Genomic DNA, 18678 nt, shown 5'->3' on the forward strand with positions numbered 1-18678 from the left:
GCCGGTATACTGTGCGCCGGGATCCTGACATTCGGCATACAGAAGACCACCACTGTAGGTTGCTAACCTTTTACCTGCCTCATTTCATCTGACGTTGTCTGATACACTGACAGCTCTGTAAATGTTCCTCAGACCAGCATCCTTCATTAACAGCCCACTGTTACTACCTCAACGCACACAGCAATACCACCGAAAATCTCACTCCCAGTATCTCCCCATGTGTAGCCCAAACAAAGTCTTTGCCCGACAAAAGGTCCTAGTGAAATTAGTGAAAAAGTCAACCACTCCCTCAGCCTATACATTGTAAAACACACATACCCCGCAGACACATGTGTGGGACTTACCTTCGCGCAGGGACAAAGGAGAAGTGGGCAGCAGCATTTGGGGAGAAGTTTCGGGGACTGTCCAGTGGGCTGTTACCTGGAGAGCGGGAACAGAAGAGGGTTAATGCCCAGGCATTCTGTGTGGCAGACACGGCATACTGACTGTATATGGTAATATAATGCGTGCTCAGAAGAATAATACACAGGATTACAGCACTCTACTGGGAGCCGTCTCTCAATAGCGCAAGATGTAAGTGGGGGCTCCGTGCAGCTGTGTTTGTGGCCCCAGCAGGTGCCGCTTACATTCAGCAGTTTATTGTCAGCCACAAGCTCACAGACGTATTGTCATTCACATCTCATGGAAATCACTGTTTGGGCTAATCTCGTGCCGGGTGGAACATTAATTGCACAGTCTGAAAAGAAATTTGCATTTCATCTTGTGCATTTGATTAAGTGATAAAGCAAAAAATATAAGGAACTCCAGAATTTCAGCCAGGATACTCCTTTCCCTTCTTACAGGAGAGCAGCTACCTGTATCACTGCTGTAAACTGGGGGCTAACTAGCTCTGCTGATGGTGCACACTGTATACCCTAAAGCTGCAATGCCACCTAATGTGCCCTCTTCCTGCAGCCGCTACCAGGTAAATTCTAGGTAAAATCAGTTCACTGCTTTTAAAGGGCACGTGCCTGTAGTGGAACGGAGTAGGGTGGCTAAGGGGGGTTGTTACTGATTGCGGCTTGTGATTTGTCCTCTACTAATTATATCTACAGGAACCATTTCTTATAAGATAAATTGGATTGTAACCGGTTAGTGACTTTGCCATTACCTCCTGCTAAGGAATCCACAACGTAACCGCTTTAACAGTACAGATGCCTTCCCCATGCTCAGTATAAACACAGAAGTTATTTCAGGATTAGAATCTCACAAAGGTATATACAGGTTTTGTCCACAGCATTCCCACATGATCAGCAGGTCCCACATATACAGAGCAGTCATTTTAGATGAATCACAGCATAATACATGCTTATATATAATTAATTTGAAATGTGACCCTTGTATATCTGTGTGTGATATGCTTCCAGGTTTCCTCACAGAATCGCAGCTAAACTACTGATCGCCAACTGGGCATTTTTACAAAATATGTCAGTGAGTAATGAGTAGTGTTATCGTCAGGATGCGGGCAGGTGGCTATGTTGCAGGCATAGTGGCGTGGCTGGCCGAGGGGGGTTGCAGCCCCTCAGATATCACTATGGTCAGATTTTGGGGGCCTGGGCTTCCCCCAAAGCTCTCCCCATAATGTGAATAGATGCCACAGATCGGTACCAAACAGGCTGTTTAATCAGGGCGCCGGTAAAAGGGCAGGGTGCATTTTGGCGATTATACATCGGCCAGGGCATGGCAGAGCACCCTGCTAAAACAGTCTAGTGTGAACACTAAAGGGATATACCTGAGCGCCTGCCAGGTAACCTGGAAAACTGTTTGGGGTCCTGAGGACAGAATTTTAGAACCGCTGCATTAAACAAGGTTTAAGGTAGGGCAAAGGAAGGAACAGCCCAGTTTAAAGTGCCACAGACTTTGCAACTGAGCTGTGCCAAAACACCAAGTACACTATGGGGGTAAATTCAGGTGGCATCGCTGCTGCTTTCTTGGAACTAATAAGTAGACGCTTCATGTATACATAAGTGATCTGGACTGCGACACCATCGGCAGATTGAGTCACACAAGCCGGCCGCCCCAGTTCTTACAAAGAGGCCAAGAAATCTAGGTCTTCTAACACCTTCTTTTTGTGAAACGTACAAATAGATGTACGAGATCACATTTGTGTACAGTAAGTACACAATGTTTTCCATGCACTCCCCTATTTGGGAGTTCAAGGCGGTCAAGCATTTACAAAAAAAAATATGCCCATGTTTATCTGTATATGCTGTAATACTTTGTGTATTCTTAAATGTCACCTGGCAGAGTCATGATTCTCACATTCTGCACTGCTGGGTCGCATATGGTCTGGGGAGACGGGCTGGAGCCAAGTGACATGTGGACACCACGATAGATGAGGGCTAGAGGAGCACTAGTGAGGCGGTCAGCACGAAACCGGGAGGGTTAGAAGGGTGCAGTCACAGTGCAGAATGTTGCGTATTGCTGGATGTAACCAGCAGAATTAAGGTACCAGTTGGATTAGATGCAGAGCAGTAGTGGACTGCTGCAAATGGGTCAAGAAGCCCCCATGGACTTTGCTACATTTTGCTCCCATCAATAGGGAGAGGACATTGGGCTCAGTCCCTACCACATGGGTGGAGGAGTTAAGAGGGTGGCTAAGCAGCCGAGGATGTGCATTTAAGGTCACTGGGGAGGGTGTTATTTGCTGTGTGATGAACCCTCTGGTATAGTCACTCTTCTGCAATCATTAATTTAGCCGGTAACAACAAGTGTCTCATATCATCGTGCATACACTGGACTTGCGTGGTCACTAGCTGGCTCTGTGCCTCCAGTCACTGGTCATGTCTGCACCTCTCCTGTATTTTGGCTATTAATTTAAACCCCAAAATTAAAGCTAGCGATGATGATGATGATAGATGTCTCAAAATGATCTTCTGTAGTATCTTCTACATACTGTACACCATCCTTTCACACAAGAGAAAGCCCTTTATAATTCATTCACTGGATGGTTCACTCTACTATTACCAACACAGACTCCTCTTACGTATGGACACCTGTCACATAGCACTGGTGGTGAAACAGGAAAGTCTAGTACTCAGGGATCCTAACAGAATACTGGCTGAATTTCCGTCACGGTTTCTCTGTGAATACACCAAACCCATAAACAAAAGGATCTGTGATCTGCTGCATACAGAACGGTATATACTGTACGGTGTGTGAATGAGCCCCTGAATGGATTTGGGAGAAGACTAATCTCAGCTGACACAGTGACCCAGTGATCTAAATATATTCCTCTCAGAAGCAGAATACATTAACGTTACTAATATCCAGCAGAGAAGTGACACAAGCGTCATGATGAATACTGTTCCATCTCCCGAAGGCGTACTTACAGCTCTCCGCTAATCCATAGGACATAATCTCATATTTAAAGGAAAAGGAATATGGAGGGGAGGTGGGGAGGGGGGGGGGGGGGGGGGGGGGGGAGTGACTGATTTACAATCTGAAACCCTTTCATCCATTTACCTGGGGAGTAATTCCTGTGGATGAGATCTGAAATCTGTCATCCATCAGCTCAAGTGATTTATTCACTTTTATAATCCACTTCTGCTATCAAGTATCACTTTGGCTGCGAGAATTTTTTTATGGTAGGGGAATATTATTCTCCTAGAGTGGTCATTGTGGGGTCATTTATGGTCCAAGCAGTTATGGGGGTGGGGAATTATTCTCCTTGATTGGTGGGATCATTTATTGAACGAGTATTTATGGTGGGGGGATATTATTCTCCCAGAGTTGTTGTGTTGGGGTCATTTACTGTTAGAGTTTTATGGTGGTGGAAGATTACTCTGCGAGAGTGAATTTTAAGATTAATTTACAGATCGTTTTTAAAATGAATACTGCAACATATTTAATACAAAGTTTAATAAAAACAAAAGAATGTTTAATAAACTCACTATTAGGCAAATAAAATATCACCTACAGATGTGTCCTCTTACATGTTTGCTCCGTGTGCTACAAGTCGCGTTACACATAACGCGTGAGTGCAGCATAACTTGGTAGTGCAGAGTCCTTTTTTTGCGGGTTTTCCAGCGAAAATGCGCCTTAGTCACAAAGTAATGCAATAGGATGCACAAGCAGCTTCTCCTGACAAAAATGATATGCAGAATACCTATATTTTGTGTGTGGCTGCGACTGTATCTGCATACAAATTCTATGCTTCATTGTTTTCCTTGAAAACACAGTAATGTGGCATTTCGGATGCAGATACAGATGCAATTACACACAGAATATAGGCATGCCACATATCCTTTTACTCAGCAGGATCTGCTCCTGCGTCCTATTTCATTACTTGAAAGATGCATTTTCGGTGGGAACAAATGGGGAAAAAATTTACGCCCGGCACTAGAGTTCCGCCACGGCATGGCACGCTTTAAAGGGCTGTTTAGCGTGCCTAAGGCAAGGATGTAAGAGGACACATCTGTATAAGTGGGACAATAAATAATTTTTTAGCAACCACAAGCTCTAGGCAATCAGATTTATCACTCAGCCTGTACATACGCTTTCTTGTTATCCATTTTTTTCCCTGCTTGCAAACATAAACCTGTGTATTCACCACTCACACTGCCACGTGATGTGTCCAGACTGGCTTCTAGTTGAGAATGAGCCCCAGTATGACGTCAGCCATCTGCCATTCTAAGTCATTATATTTTATGAGCTATATATACATAACATACTTTAGTGATAATGAACTCATGATCTCAGCTAGCGATTAGTTTTATTTCACATTCCACTATTTAAGTCTACCCGGGGTAATTGTCTGCAATTAATAAGCCAGCATAATACCTCCAACTTCTAAGAGTCCAGAGCTCTCCCTGTCAGAGATATGTCAGGAACTCATTTAAACATGGCTGGGATTGTCTGGAGATGATGTGCTGGACGCTTTATGTATTAAGAAGATTTTCATATCAAGACTTATGAAAAGTAGGACACTAAAAATTAGCTGCATTCTGTAATGTCATAAATGAGTGCTTATTATATGGAGATCAGGATATGCAGATTAGTATTTATCAGGGAATAAGCTGCACCATACGATCCAGCGCCTGGCATTATCTCGCTGGAAACAGAGAGATTTCTGGGGGCTCCCTGCTCACACTTATAGGGGCAACAATACTCACATGTAACAAGAGCTGCAGTATCAGCAGGATGCACAGAATTGTGGTGTGACCTGTTGGTCATCCGGTGGAGAGCGGTCAGGAATCTCGTCACAGTAAAACGACAATATTCATAGCTGGAAAACTCCCTATATATAATATATAATTTTATATGCACCGAGCAGGCACATAATTAATCCCAGAATTGCTAGCAATGGCTGGGGGACTGCAGGTGGGGATTTCAGATTACCGTCACTCTTGCACATGTAGCGCGGCACCCAAACGCCACATGAGCAAACCCTCTGTGTTCTCAGTATAGGAAGAAGAGAAGAGTTTTCTTTCTGCTATAATATTGTGGGAGATATGACACATTCTCTTTAATGATCTTCTATCTGTCAATGTGTTCTGCACTGAAGTAACATCACGCAGAGAGGACAGAAACATTCCTGTATAATGTACACTCTCCGCTGTCATACAAACCAATAACATTCAGCAGTCGCAGATGCACTGGTTGTGTAGGAAAATAAGAATTTACTTACCGATAATTCTATTTCTCGCAGTCCGTAGTGGATGCTGGGGACTCCGTCAGGACCATGGGGAATAGCGGCTCCGCAGGAGACAGGGCACAAAAATAAAGCTTTAGGATCAGGTGGTGTGTACTGGCTCCTCCCCCTATGACCCTCCTCCAAGCCTCAGTTAGGATACTGTGCCCGGACGAGCGTACACAATAAGGAAGGATATTGAACCCCGGGTAAGACTCATACCAGCCACACCAATCACACCGTATAACTTGTGATCTGAACCCAGTTAACAGTATGACAAACGTAGGAGCCTCTGAACAGACGGCTCACAACAAATAACAACCCGATTTTTTTGTAACAATAACTATGTACAAGTATTGCAGACAATCCGCACTTGGGATGGGCGCCCAGCATCCACTACGGACTACGAGAAATAGAATTATCGGTAAGTAAATTCTTATTTTCTCTAACGTCCTAAGTGGATGCTGGGGACTCCGTCAGGACCATGGGGATTATACCAAAGCTCCCAAACGGGCGGGACAGTGCGGATGACTCTGCAGCACCGAATGAGAGAACTCAAGGTCCTCCTCAGCCAGGGTATCAAATTTGTAGAATTTTGCAAACATATTTGCCCCTGACCAAGTAGCAGCTCGGCAGAGTTGTAATGCCGAGACTCCCCGGGCAGCCGCCCAGGATGAGCCCACTTTCCTTGTGGAATGGGCCTTGACAGATTTAGGTTGTGGCAAGCCTGCCACAGAATGTGCAAGTTGAATTGTGCTACAAATCCAACGAGCAATCGTCTGCTTAGAAGCAGGAGCACCCATCTTGTTGGGTGCATACAATATAAGCAGTGAGTCAGACTTTCTGACTCCCGCCGTTCTTGAAATATATATTTTCAATGCCCGGACCACGTCCAACAACTTGGAATCCTCCAACTCGTTAGTAGCCGCAGGCACCACAATAGGCTGGTTCAGGTGAAACGCTGACACCACCTTAGGCAGAAAATGAGGACGCGTCCGCAGTTCTGCCCTGTCCGTATGGAAAATCAGATATGGGCTCTTATATGATAAAGCCGCCAATTCTGATACTCTCCTGGCTGAAGCCAGGGCCAGTAGCATGGTTACTTTCCATGTGAGATACTTCAGCTCCACCGATTTGAGCGGCTCAAACCAATGGGATTTGAGAAAATCCAAGACTACATTAAGATCCCACGGTGCCACTGGGGGCACAACCGGGGGCTGTATATGTAGTACTCCTTTTACAAAGGTCTGGACTTCAGGAACTGAAGCCAATTCTTTCTGGAAGAAAATCGACAGGGCCGAAATTTGAACCTTAATGGACCCCAATTTGAGGCCCATAGACAATCCTGTTTGCAGGAAATGTAGGAATCGACCCAGTTGAAATTCCTCCGTGGGGGCCTTCCTGGCCTCACACCACGCAACATATTTTCTCCAAATGCGGTGATAATGTTGTGCAGTCACCTCCTTCCTGGCTTTTACCAGTGTAGGAATGACCTCTTCCGGAATGCCTTTTTCCTTTAGAATTCGGCGTTCAACCGCCATGCCGTCAAACGCAGCCGCGGTAAGTCTTGGAATAGACACGGTCCCTGCTGAAGCAGGTCCCGTCTTAGAGGTAGAGGCCACGGATCCTCCGTGAGCATCTCTTGAAGTTCCGGGTACCAAGTTCTTCTTGGCCAATCCGGAGCCACTAGTATCGTTCTTACTCCCTTCTGCCGTATAATTCTCAGTACTTTTGGTATGAGAGGCAGAGGAGGGAACACATACACTGACTGGAACACCCACGGTGTTACCAGAGCGTCCACAGCTATTGCCTGAGGATCTCTTGACCTGGCGCAATACCTGTCGAGTTTTTTGTTGAGGCGGGACGCCATCATATCCACCATTGGTTTTTCCCAACGGTTCACAATCATGTGGAAGACTTCTGGATGAAGTCCCCACTCTCCCGGGTGTAGATCGTGTCTGCTGAGGAAGTCTGCTTCCCAGTTGTCCACTCCCGGAATGAATACTGCTGACAGTGCTATCACATGATCTTCCGCCCAGCGAAGAATCCTTGCAGCTTCTGCCATTGCTGTCCTGCTTCTTGTGCCGCCCTGTCTGTTTACGTGGGCGACTGCCGTGATGTTGTCCGACTGGATCAACACCGGCTGACCCTGAAGCAGGGGTTTTGCCAGACTTAGAGCATTGTAAATCGCTCTTAGCTCCAGTATATTTATGTGAAGAGACATCTCCAGGCTTGACCATACTCCCTGGAAGTTTCTTCCTTGTGTGACCGCTCCCCAGCCTCTCAGACTGGCATCCGTGGTCACCAGGACCCAAGTCCTGTATGCCGAATCTGCGGCCCTCTAACAGATGAGCACTCTGCAACCACCACAGAAGAGACACCCTTGTCCGTGGCGATAAGGTTATCCGCTGATGCATCTGCAGATGCGATCCGGACCATTTGTCCAGCAGATCCCACTGAAAAGTTCGTGCGTGGAATCTGCCGAATGGAATCGCTTCGTAAGACTCTTGTGCATTGATGTACAGACACTGTCCCTGGTTTTAGGAGGTTCCTGACAAGTTCGGATAACTCCCTGGCTTTCTCCTCCGGAAGAAACACCTTTTTCTGAACCGTGTCCAGAATCATTCCCAGGAACAGCAGACGTGTTGTCGGGGTCAACTGAGATTTTGGAAAATTCAGAATCCACCCGTGTTGTTGCAGCACTACTTGGGTTAGTGCTACTCCGTCCTCCAGCTGTTCTCTGGACCTTGCCCTTATCAGGAGATCGTCCAAGTAAGGGATAATTAATACGCCTCTTCTTCGCAGAAGAATCATCATTTCGGCCATTACCTTGGTAAAGACCCGAGGTGCCGTGGACAATCCAAACGGCAGCGTCTGAAATTGATAATGACAGTTTTGCACCACGAACCTGAGGTACCCTTGATGTGAAGGGCAAATTGGGACATGCAGGTAAGCATCCTTTATGTCCAGGGACACCATAAAGTCCCCTTCTTCCAGATTCGCTATCACTGCTCTGAGTGACTCCATCTTGAACTTGAATTTTTGTATGTACAGGTTCAAAGATTTCAGATTTAGAATAGGTCTTACCGAGCCGTCCGGCTTCGGTACCACAAATAGCGTGGAGTAATACCCCTTTCCCTGTTGTAGGAGGGGTACCTTGACTATCACCTGCTGAGCAAACAGCTTGTGAATGGCTTCCAATACCGTCGCCCTGTCTGAGGGAGACGTTGGCAAAGCAGACTTTAGGAACCGGCGAGGGGGAGACTTCTCGAATTCCAACCTGTAACCCTGAGATACTACCTGCAGAATCCAGGGGTCCACCTGTGAGCAAGCCCACTGTGCGCTGAAATTCTTGAGTCGACCCCCCACCGTTCCTGAGTCCGCTTGTAAGGCCCCAGCGTCATGCTGAGGGCTTTGCAGAACCCTGGGAGGGCTTCTGTTCCTGGGCAGGGGCTGCTTGCTGCCCTCTCTTACCCCTTCCTCTGCCCCTAGGCAGATATGACTGTCCTTTTGTCCGCTTGTTCTTATAGGACCGAAAGGACTGCGGCTGAAAAGACGGTGTCTTTTTCTGTTGGGAGGGGGTCTGAGGTAAAAAGGTGGATTTTCCGGCAGTTGCCGTGGCCACCAGATCCGATAGACCGACGCCAAATAATTCCTCCCCTTTATACGGCAATACTTCCATATGTCGTTTGGAATCCGCATCACCTGACCACTGTCGCGTCCATAAACTCCTTCTGGCAGATATGGACATCGCATTTACTCTCGATGCCAGAGTGCAAATATCTCTCTGCGCATCTCGCATATAAAGGAAAGCATCCTTTAATTGCTCTATAGTCAATAAAATACTGTCCCTATCCAGGGTATCAATATTTTCAGTCAGGGAATCCAACCAGACGACCCCAGCACTGCACATCCAGGCTGAGGCGATGGCCGGTCGCAGTATAACACCAGTATGTGTGTATATACTTTTTAGGGTAGTTTCCAGTCTCCTATCTGCTGGATCCTTGAGGGCGGCCGTATCCGGAGACGGTAACGCCACTTGTTTTGATAAGCGTGTGAGCGCCTTATCCACCCTAGGGGGTGTTTCCCAGCGCGCCCTAACCTCTGGCGGGAAAGGGTATAATGCTAATAACTTTTTTGAAATTAGCATTTTTCTATCTGGGTTAAACCACGCTTCATCACATACATCATTTAATTCCTCTGATTCAGGAAAAACTACAGGTAGTTTTTTCACCCCCCACATAATACCCCTTTTTGTGGTACTTGCAGCATCAGAGATATGCAAAGCCTCCTACATTGCCGTGATCATATAACGTGTGGCGCTACTTGAAAATACGTTTGTTTCATCACCGTCGACACTAGATTCAGTGTCTGTGTCTGGGTCTGTGTCGACCGACTGAGGTAAAGGGCGCTTTACAGCCCCTGACGGTGTCTGAGACGCCTGGGCAGGTACTAACTGGTTTGCCGGCCGTCTCATGTCGTCAACTGATTTTTGTAATGTGCTGACATTATCACGTAATTCCATAAACAAAGCCATCCATTCCGGTGTCGACTCCCTGGGGGGTGACATCACCATTATCGGCAATTGCTCTGCCTCCACGCCAACATCGTCCTCATACATGTCGACACACACGTACCGACACACAGCAGACACACAGGGAATGCTCTTATCGAAGACAGGACCCCACTAGCCCTTTGGGGAGACAGAGGGAGAGTTTGCCAGCACACACCCAAGCGCTATAATATATATGGGAACAACCTTATATAAGTGTTGTTCCTTATAGCAGCTTAAATATATCCAGTATATCGCCAAAAAATGCCCCCCCTCTCTGTTTTACCCTGTTTCTGTAGTGCAGTGCAGGGGAGAGTCCTGGGAGCCTTCCTCACAGCGGAGCTGAGCAGGAAAATGGCGCTGTGTGCTGAGGAGAATAAGCCCCGCCCCCTATTTCGGCGGGCTTTCCTCCCGTGGATTTAGATAATTGGCATGGGTTAAATACATACATATAGCCTTAATGGCTATATGTGATGTATTCTTTTGCCTTAAGGTAATAAAATATTGCTGCCCAGGGCGCCCCCAGCAGCGCCCTGCACCCTCCGTGACCGCTTGGTGTGAAGTGTGTGACAACAATGGCGCACAGCTGCAGTGCTGTGCGCTACCTTCATGAAGACTGAAGAGCCTTCTGCCGCCTGTTTCCGGACCTTCAATCTTCAGCATCTGTAAGGGGGGTCGGCGGCGCGGCTCCGGGACGAACCCCAGGGTGAGACCTGTGTTCCGACTCCCTCTGGAGCTAATGGTGTCCAGTAGCCTAAGAATCCAATCCATCCTGCACGCAGGTGAGTTGAAATTCTCTCCCCTAAGTCCCTCGATGCAGTGAGCCTGTTGCCAGCAGGACTCACTGAAAATAAAAAACCTAAAAAACTTTTTCTAAGCAGCTCTTTAAGAGAGCCACCTAGATTGCACCCTGCTCGGACGGGCACAAAAACCTAACTGAGGCTTGGAGGAGGGTCATAGGGGGAGGAGCCAGTACACACCACCTGATCCTAAAGCTTTATTTTTGTGCCCTGTCTCCTGCGGAGCCGCTATTCCCCATGGTCCTGACGGAGTCCCCAGCATCCACTTAGGACGTTAGAGAAATCTGCGGATACTGATTTCACCTGATCGGCTTAAGGAGCCACAAGACTGATATTTCCTACATGTAAGAAATTGGCAACAGGTAGGACTCTTCTCATTGGCTCCTGACAGCTACACCCTCTCGTACTCCCCTACAAGACACACGTGCACCCTTACTTTCAGCTGGCAAGTACTCCATCTTCCTCATCAATCCTGGGCAGAGCCGCGTAACAGAGAAAGGATTTGCATGTACCGAATCCATTGTACATCCAGATCCCCATGTTCTAGCACTACAGTCTGATATCATATTACTATATAGATATTCCATGCATACACATGTATGCCTTTCCATTTATACATATGGAAGGCTAATTGCACAGCTGCTTCGGGAAAGCAGTGGAAACCTGATAAAGTGCATATTTACCAGCTACATATGATGTTTGGAGCACAGGGTGAAGGATTTATTGGAGGGTATAAGCGGACGTGCAGACTGATGTCACACCGTTTATCGGGAAAGTGAGCTAAATAAAGATCCTTTCTGTACATTACTGTACTGGGGGAAGATGACTCGTCAGCCGCTCCACCTTACCTGTATGTCCATGGAGGGGAGAGTGAGGCCGGGGGAGAGTCGGGGAGGTACTGGAGACTACGATTAAGCTCTTACGATTACTTGTACGACAGCTGTGGAGAAAACAAGACAGTGGATTATTAACGGCGCTTTAAAGAAAAACTAGGCTAGAATATTAAAAAATCATTACAATAAGGCTATCAGTACTGAGCCACAGAGGCTATCCGTATCAGAGCCACATACAGGGTAGTAGTTTGGGATCTCCATGTAAAGGTAACAGTTCTGTTATGAGAGCAAGGTGCAGGGGCTGAGCTCAGCCTGCCAGGTCTCTGACTCGGGTCTCTCTATTAAGGCGATCACCCCGGCAGCATCCCGTATGCTGCCCTTTTGCATCCGATGTATCTTCAGCGATCCTGGGCGATCCCAGCCATGCCCCCAGGTCGGACCTGATTGAATGTGCAGCACATTCAATCCGGAGGATCCGACCCGATGCTCACGGGAACACGCATCGGATCGGAAACACCTCAAAAATGCCAGATTTCATCCAATATATCGGGCTGAATGCCCAAAATCGGCTGAAATCGGGCATTGTCCCTCTAGTGTATGGGGCCCTTAAGGCTGCAAACCTCAAGTAGTGATGACTGTCCGGATCAGAACTGGAACTTACACATAGGTAATAGACCCTGTAAGAGACAGATCACTGTGGATGACCAGTTTATAATAGATGCTAATGGGGAGTACTATACATCTCTCAGCATCTGTAATGATTGGAGGGACAGACCAACAACCATCCCAAACAGCCGCAGTAATGACTGTAGTATCACACAATAAATGTACAATATGCTATTTTACTGCCAAGTGTTTTACCATCTGTTCTTAAAGAAAAGCTATTTTATTCCAATTATAACATACAGCAATAGTAGAGGCTACTAGTGCAGTTGTGTCCTCATACACTTATGGGTATATTTACCAAAGGTCGATTCTGATCTGTTTCAAATCGTTCTAAATTGATATTCTGTTTCAGCGGCAAAAAACACACATTTACTAACAGATCATTTTTAAATATTAATTTTAAATTGTTAGTAAATGTTTTAGCTCTGGAAACATAACATCAATTTAGATCAATTTCCATAGAATTAAAAGCAATAAAAAACTATTAAGAATCGGCCTCTAGTAAAAACACCCCCTAGAGTCTATACACCATGCAGGACGAGAAGGCGCTATGAGAGGAGCAGCGTACCGTAAAAGTCTTAATATACGTCTTATTCACCGTATACTAGACATTCTAGGCTGCGACTTCAACCACACAGGAACTGATTTCATACACATACAAGGTCATAGATGAAGCACAACGGAACTCAGAGTGAGGAAAAGCTGCAGCACTTCTTACGCAGAGTCAGACCCTGTCGCACACACATGTACACACATAGCATACCAGATTGATAAATACAAGCCAGCGATGTACTGTAGTTTTGTCGCTCCCAGTTGTTATATTTATGCAAATAAGAGGCACAATAGGAATGAGTAAGACGCTCGTTGCGGCTGGCGTGCCAAGAAGGCTGGGCTACTTGGTGCAATTTCAGCAACACTGTATAAGGACAAATCTTATTTATTATTATTTTTTTTAAATACATCCCACGGCCCCATCTGCTTCCAATGACTTCAGGGCTGGATCTAAATCTCTTTTCTCGTGTCGGTCTTTGTTCTAGGATTACCCCACAAGTTCATGAACGTTAAGGCCCACAGGATGTTGAAGGTTACTCCACACACACAGTTCGATATTTACAACAACAACAAAAAAAACGAAATAGGTCCCACAAGATTATAAAAATAGAAACAAGTGAAAGAAGAAAAAAGAAATATAGAAGTCCAGATCCTCCGCCGCCAGCAACATAATCTGTCACACCTGAGTTATCCTCCATGGTAATCCCATCATGGAGAACAGTTTATACAATATACCATTCCCTCCTCCGATCTCACTAAAGTCAGTGCCCACCCGGATACAGAAATGTATCTGGAAATACTGGGCCCCCCTCAGGGGATCAGCAACCTGCAGCCTTTATATAGAGCTCTCAATGAAATATGGCAAAGGTACGAGCAAATGCAAAGAGCTAGTGTGCACCTAATAACCTATCCTAGCACACTCCAATTAACATGTATATAAAATAACTAGGTGATTCATCTCGCCCTACGGGCGCTCTTCACACCGTCGTTAGGGGCTACGCCCCGTTAACCTCTGCACGCCTTTGAACATACGCAGGCCGGTAGATAACAGAACCAGAAATGCAGGGCAGTATAGAGGGCATACAGAAATGGGTTCCGGTTGAGAAAAGGTAGACCGGTGTAGGGGGGGAGAAAGGGAATGTACAGAAAAACGCTGTGCGATGGGTAAAGGATAGGGAGAGGCAGGGTGGTAGGGAGAGGATAAAAGAGAGGGAAGGTGTTAGACAGAAAATAGCGTTGCAAGAGGCTACGACCTGTTAACCCCTGCACGGGCTTCAGCTGTGCTATAATTGTTATTATATGGAGTATTACCTTCACAAAAGTTTATGCTATTGGGTAAATATTGCAAGGGGGAAGGGCATGCAATTGTCAAGGGGACGTAGCCCTTTGTGAGGGCGTGAAGAGTGGCCGCAGGGCACAATGAATAACAGTGTAGTATATACTGCTAGTGTATGTAGCGCAGCTTATACACACAGTGGCCACAGGTATCAGAGCCGCATATACACACAATGGACACAGGTAGCTGAGCCGCTTATACACACAATGGCCACAGGTAACGGAGCCACGTATCCACACAGTGGCCAGAGGTAGCAGGCCAGCTTATACACACAATACTCACAGGTAGCAGAGCCGCTTATACACACAATACCCACAGGTAGCAGAGCCGCTTATACACACAGCGCCCACAGGTAGCAGCGCAGCTTATACACACAGCGCCCACAGGTAGCAGCGCAGCTTATACACACAGTGGCCACAGGTATCAGAGCCACGTATCCACACAGTGGCCAGAGGTAGCAGGGCAGCTTATACACACAATACCCAATGGTAGCAGAGCCGCTTATACACAGCGCCCACAGGCAGCAGAGCCGCTTATACACACAGTGGCCACAGGTAACAGAGCAGATTATACACACAGCGCCCACAGGTAGCAGAGCCGCTTATACACACAGTGCCCACAAGTAACAAACGTTTATACACAACGTGCCCACAGGTAGCAAAGCAGTTTATATACACAATGACCACAGGTAGCAGTGTTGCTTATACACACAATGGCCCCCGGTAGCAGTGCCACTTCTACACACAATTCCCATAGGTAACAGAGGCGCTTATACACACAGTGGCCACAGCTAGCTGAGCCGCTTATACATACAATGGCCACAGGTAGCAGCACCACTTTTACACACAATGGCCACTTTTAGCAGCACCGCTTATTTATTTATTTTATTTATTACCAGTTATTTATATAGCGCTCACATATTCCGCAGCGCTTTACAGAGAATATTTTGGCACATTAGTCCCTGCCCCGGTGGAGCTTACAATCTATATTTCCTATCACATGTGCACACAGACACATTCACACTAGGGTCAATTTTTGTTTGGAAGCCAATTAACCTACCAGTATATTTTTGGATTGTGGGAGGAAACCGGAGTACCCGGAGGAAACCCACGCAAGTACGGGGAGAATATACAAACTCCGCACAGATAGAGCCATGGTGGTAATCGAACCCATGACCTCAGTGCTGTGAGGCAGTAATGCTAACCATTACACCATCCGTACTGCCCTGCTTATACACACAATGGCCACTGGTAGCAGTGTCACTTATACACACAATGGCCACAGGTATCAGCACCACTTATACACACAATGGCGACAGGTAGCAGTGTCATTTATACACACAATGGCCACTGGTAGCAGAGCCGCGTATACACACAGTGCCCACAGGTAGCAGCGCCACTTATACATAATGGCCACAGGTAGCAGTGTCGCTTAGACACATAAAGGCCACAGTATTACTTTTTTTAATTAATCCAATGTCCACTGGTGGCATCTATACTCACAGAAGTTCAGTGTGTGTGTGGGGTGTTTGGAAAGGGGGTGGGTTCAGTGAGGTGGAGGTGCCTATCCGTGCCGCTGATCACTCTGATTCAGGGAATCACATGTAGCGACTGCGTGTGGTGGAGGTGTGGGTGCGGGAGGGGGTCCAGAGGTGTTGCGGGTGGTGGAGGGGTGGGTGCAGTGGCATGGATGGCGGAAAGGGTGCAGAGGTGCTGTGGGTGGGGGAGGGGGAGGGGAAGGTATGGAGGGGGCACGGAGGGGGGAGGGGGTGCGGGTGGGGGAGGTGTGGGTGTGGAAGGGGAGTGTAGATGCTGTTGGTGGGGGAGGGGTGGGTGCGGGGGGCTGTGGATGAAGGAGGGGGTCTGGAGGTGGTGTGCGTGGGGGAGGGGCGATGTAGTGGGAGTGTGTTTGGGGAAGTGGGGTTTCAGGGGGGGGTGAGGTTGGGTTCTAGAAGTGCTGCGGGTGGAGGAAGGGTGGCTGCAGGGGAGCCGTGGATGGGGTCCGGAGGTGCTGTGGTAGATGGTCCAGAGGTGCTGCGGGTGGGGGAGGTGTGGTAGGTCCACGAATGGGGGAAGGTGTCTATAGATGATGTGGGTGGGGGAGGGGGCCGAGGGGCTGGGGTTGGGGGAGTGGCGGCTGCGGGGGCGTGGTGGGGGTCCGGATGCACTGTGGGCAGGGGAAGGGGCGGAGGGTGCTGCGGGTGTGGGTGCTACGGGTGGGGGAGGGGGCGGGAGTGCAGCGGGTGGGAGGGGGATGTTGTGGATGGGGGGGGCGTGTGCCGCGGGTGGGGGGCAGATGTGGTGGATGCTGTTGGTGCCGCGGGTGGGGAAGGGGTGTGGGGGTGTAGCGGGGGAGAGAGGTGGGTATGAGGGTGCCGTGGGTGGGGGAGGGGTGGCGGGTGCTGCAGGTGTGGGCGCTACGGGTGGCGGAGGGACGTGTTCTGTGGGTGGGGGGCGGATGTGGTAGACGCTGTGGGTGCCGCGGGTGGGGGAGGTGCGGGTTGGGTGGAGGGTGGGGGGGGCGGAGAGGTGGGTATGGAGGTGGGTTGGGGGAGGGTGGGGTGGAGGGTGCGGGGGTGTAGCGGGGGGAGAAGTGGGTATGGGGGTAGGGCAGGTACAGGTGTGCCGCGGGTGGGGGAGGGGCGGGGGTTTTGCGGGTTGTGGGTGATACAGGTAGGGGAGGGGGCGGGAGTGCCGTGGGTGGGGGAGGGGCATGTGCCGGGAGTGGGGGCTGGATGTGTTGGGTGCCGCGGGTGGGGAAGGGGCGGGGGGTGCTGCGGGCGGGAGTGCCGTGGATGGGGGAGGGACGTGGGGTGCTGCGGGTGTGGGTGCTATGGGTGGGGTAGGGGACGCGAGGCGGATGTGGTGGATGCCGCGGATGTGGTGGATACTGTGGGTGGCGCGGGTGGGGGAGGTGCAGGGGTGCAACAGGAGGGGGAGGGGGCGGGAGTGCCGCGGCTGGGGGAGGGCGGGGGGTGCTGCAGGTGTGGGTGCCGCCGGAGGGAGGGCACGGGCGGGTGGGGTGGAGGGTGCGGGGGTGTAGAGGGGGTGGGTGGTGGGTATGGGGGGGCCGCGGGTTGAGGGTGCTATGGGTGGGGGAGGGGGCGGGAGTGCTGCAGGTGGGGGAGGGGCGTGTGCCGTGGGTAGGGGAGGGATGTGGTGGGTGCTGCGGGTGGGGTGGAGGGTGCGGGGGTGTAGCGGGGGGGAGAGGTGGGTATTGGGGTGCGGGGGGTGCTAGGGGTGGGCAGGAGTGCAGCGAGGGAGGGGCGTGTGCCGTGGGTGGGTGCTGATGTGGTGGATGCCGCGGGTTGGAGAGGGGCGGGTGGGGTGTAAGGTGCGGGGGTGTAGCAGGGTGGGGAAGGTGCGGGTGGGGTAGGGGGTGCAGCGGGCGGGGGTGGGCGTGTGGTGCGAGTGGGGGGCAGATGTGGTGGATGCTGCGAGTGTCGTGGGCGGGGGAGGTGCGGTGGGTATGGGGTTGGGGTGCAGGAGTGTAGTGGGGGGGAGAGATGGGGGTGCTGCGGGTGGGGGAGGGGCAGGGGTTTTGCGGGTTGTGGGTTATACGGGTGGGGGAGGGGGTGGGAGTGCCTGGGGTGGGGGAGGAGCGTGTGCCGGGGTGGGGGATAGATGTGGTGGGTGCGGCGGGTGGGGAAGGGGCGGGGGGTGCTGCGGGTGGGGGCGCGAGTGCCGCTGGTGGGGGAGGGGCGGGGGGTGCTGCGGGTGTGGGTGGTAAGGGTGGGGGATGGGCGGGGGGTGCTTCAGGTGTGGGTGCAATGTGTGGGGGAGGGGGCGAGAGTGCCGTGCGTGGGGGAGGGGCGTCTGCCGCGGGTGCTGGAGGGGTGGGAGTGCCTCGGGTGGGGGAGGGGCGGGGGGGTGCTTCAGGTGTGGGTTATACGGGTTGGGGAGGGGGCGGGAGTGCCGCGGGTGGGGGAGGGGTGTGCTTCAGGTGTGGGTGCAATGGGTGGGGGAGGGGGCGAGAGTGCCGTGCGTGGGGGAGGGGCGTCTGCCGCGGGTGCTGGAGGGGTGGGAGTGCCGCGGGTGGGGGAGGGGCGGGAGGTGCTTCAGGTGTGGGTTATACGGGTGGGGGAGGGGGCGGGAGTGCCGCGGGTGGGGGAGGGGCGTGCTTCAGGTGTGGGTGCAATGGGTGGGGGAGGGGGGGAGAGTGCCGCGGGTGGGGGAGGGGCGTCTGCCGCGGGTGGGAGAGGGGCGGGAGTGCCGCGGGTGGGGTGCTGCAGATGTGGGTGCAATGGGTGGGGGAGGGGGGGAGTGCCG

General features: G+C 50.3%; 1 protein-coding gene across 3 annotated transcripts in view; it reads right to left on the reverse strand.

Annotated features, from left to right (window-relative positions):
* The window catches only part of MAST2 (microtubule associated serine/threonine kinase 2), a 128044-nt gene that overhangs the window by 80823 nt on the left and 28543 nt on the right, over positions 1-18678 (reverse strand). For all 3 annotated transcript variants that reach the window (XM_063939496.1, XM_063939495.1, XM_063939497.1), the window contains 2 exons: positions 11872-11963; positions 345-420 (listed from right to left, as the gene is read on the reverse strand). In XM_063939496.1, coding sequence (XP_063795566.1) covers positions 345-420; positions 11872-11963 — 168 coding nt within the window. The remainder of the gene's footprint in view (positions 1-344; positions 421-11871; positions 11964-18678) is intronic.

The sequence above is a fragment of the Pseudophryne corroboree genome, chromosome 9 (assembly GCF_028390025.1).
Source record: "Pseudophryne corroboree isolate aPseCor3 chromosome 9, aPseCor3.hap2, whole genome shotgun sequence".
Taxonomy (NCBI): Eukaryota; Metazoa; Chordata; class Amphibia; order Anura; family Myobatrachidae; genus Pseudophryne; species Pseudophryne corroboree.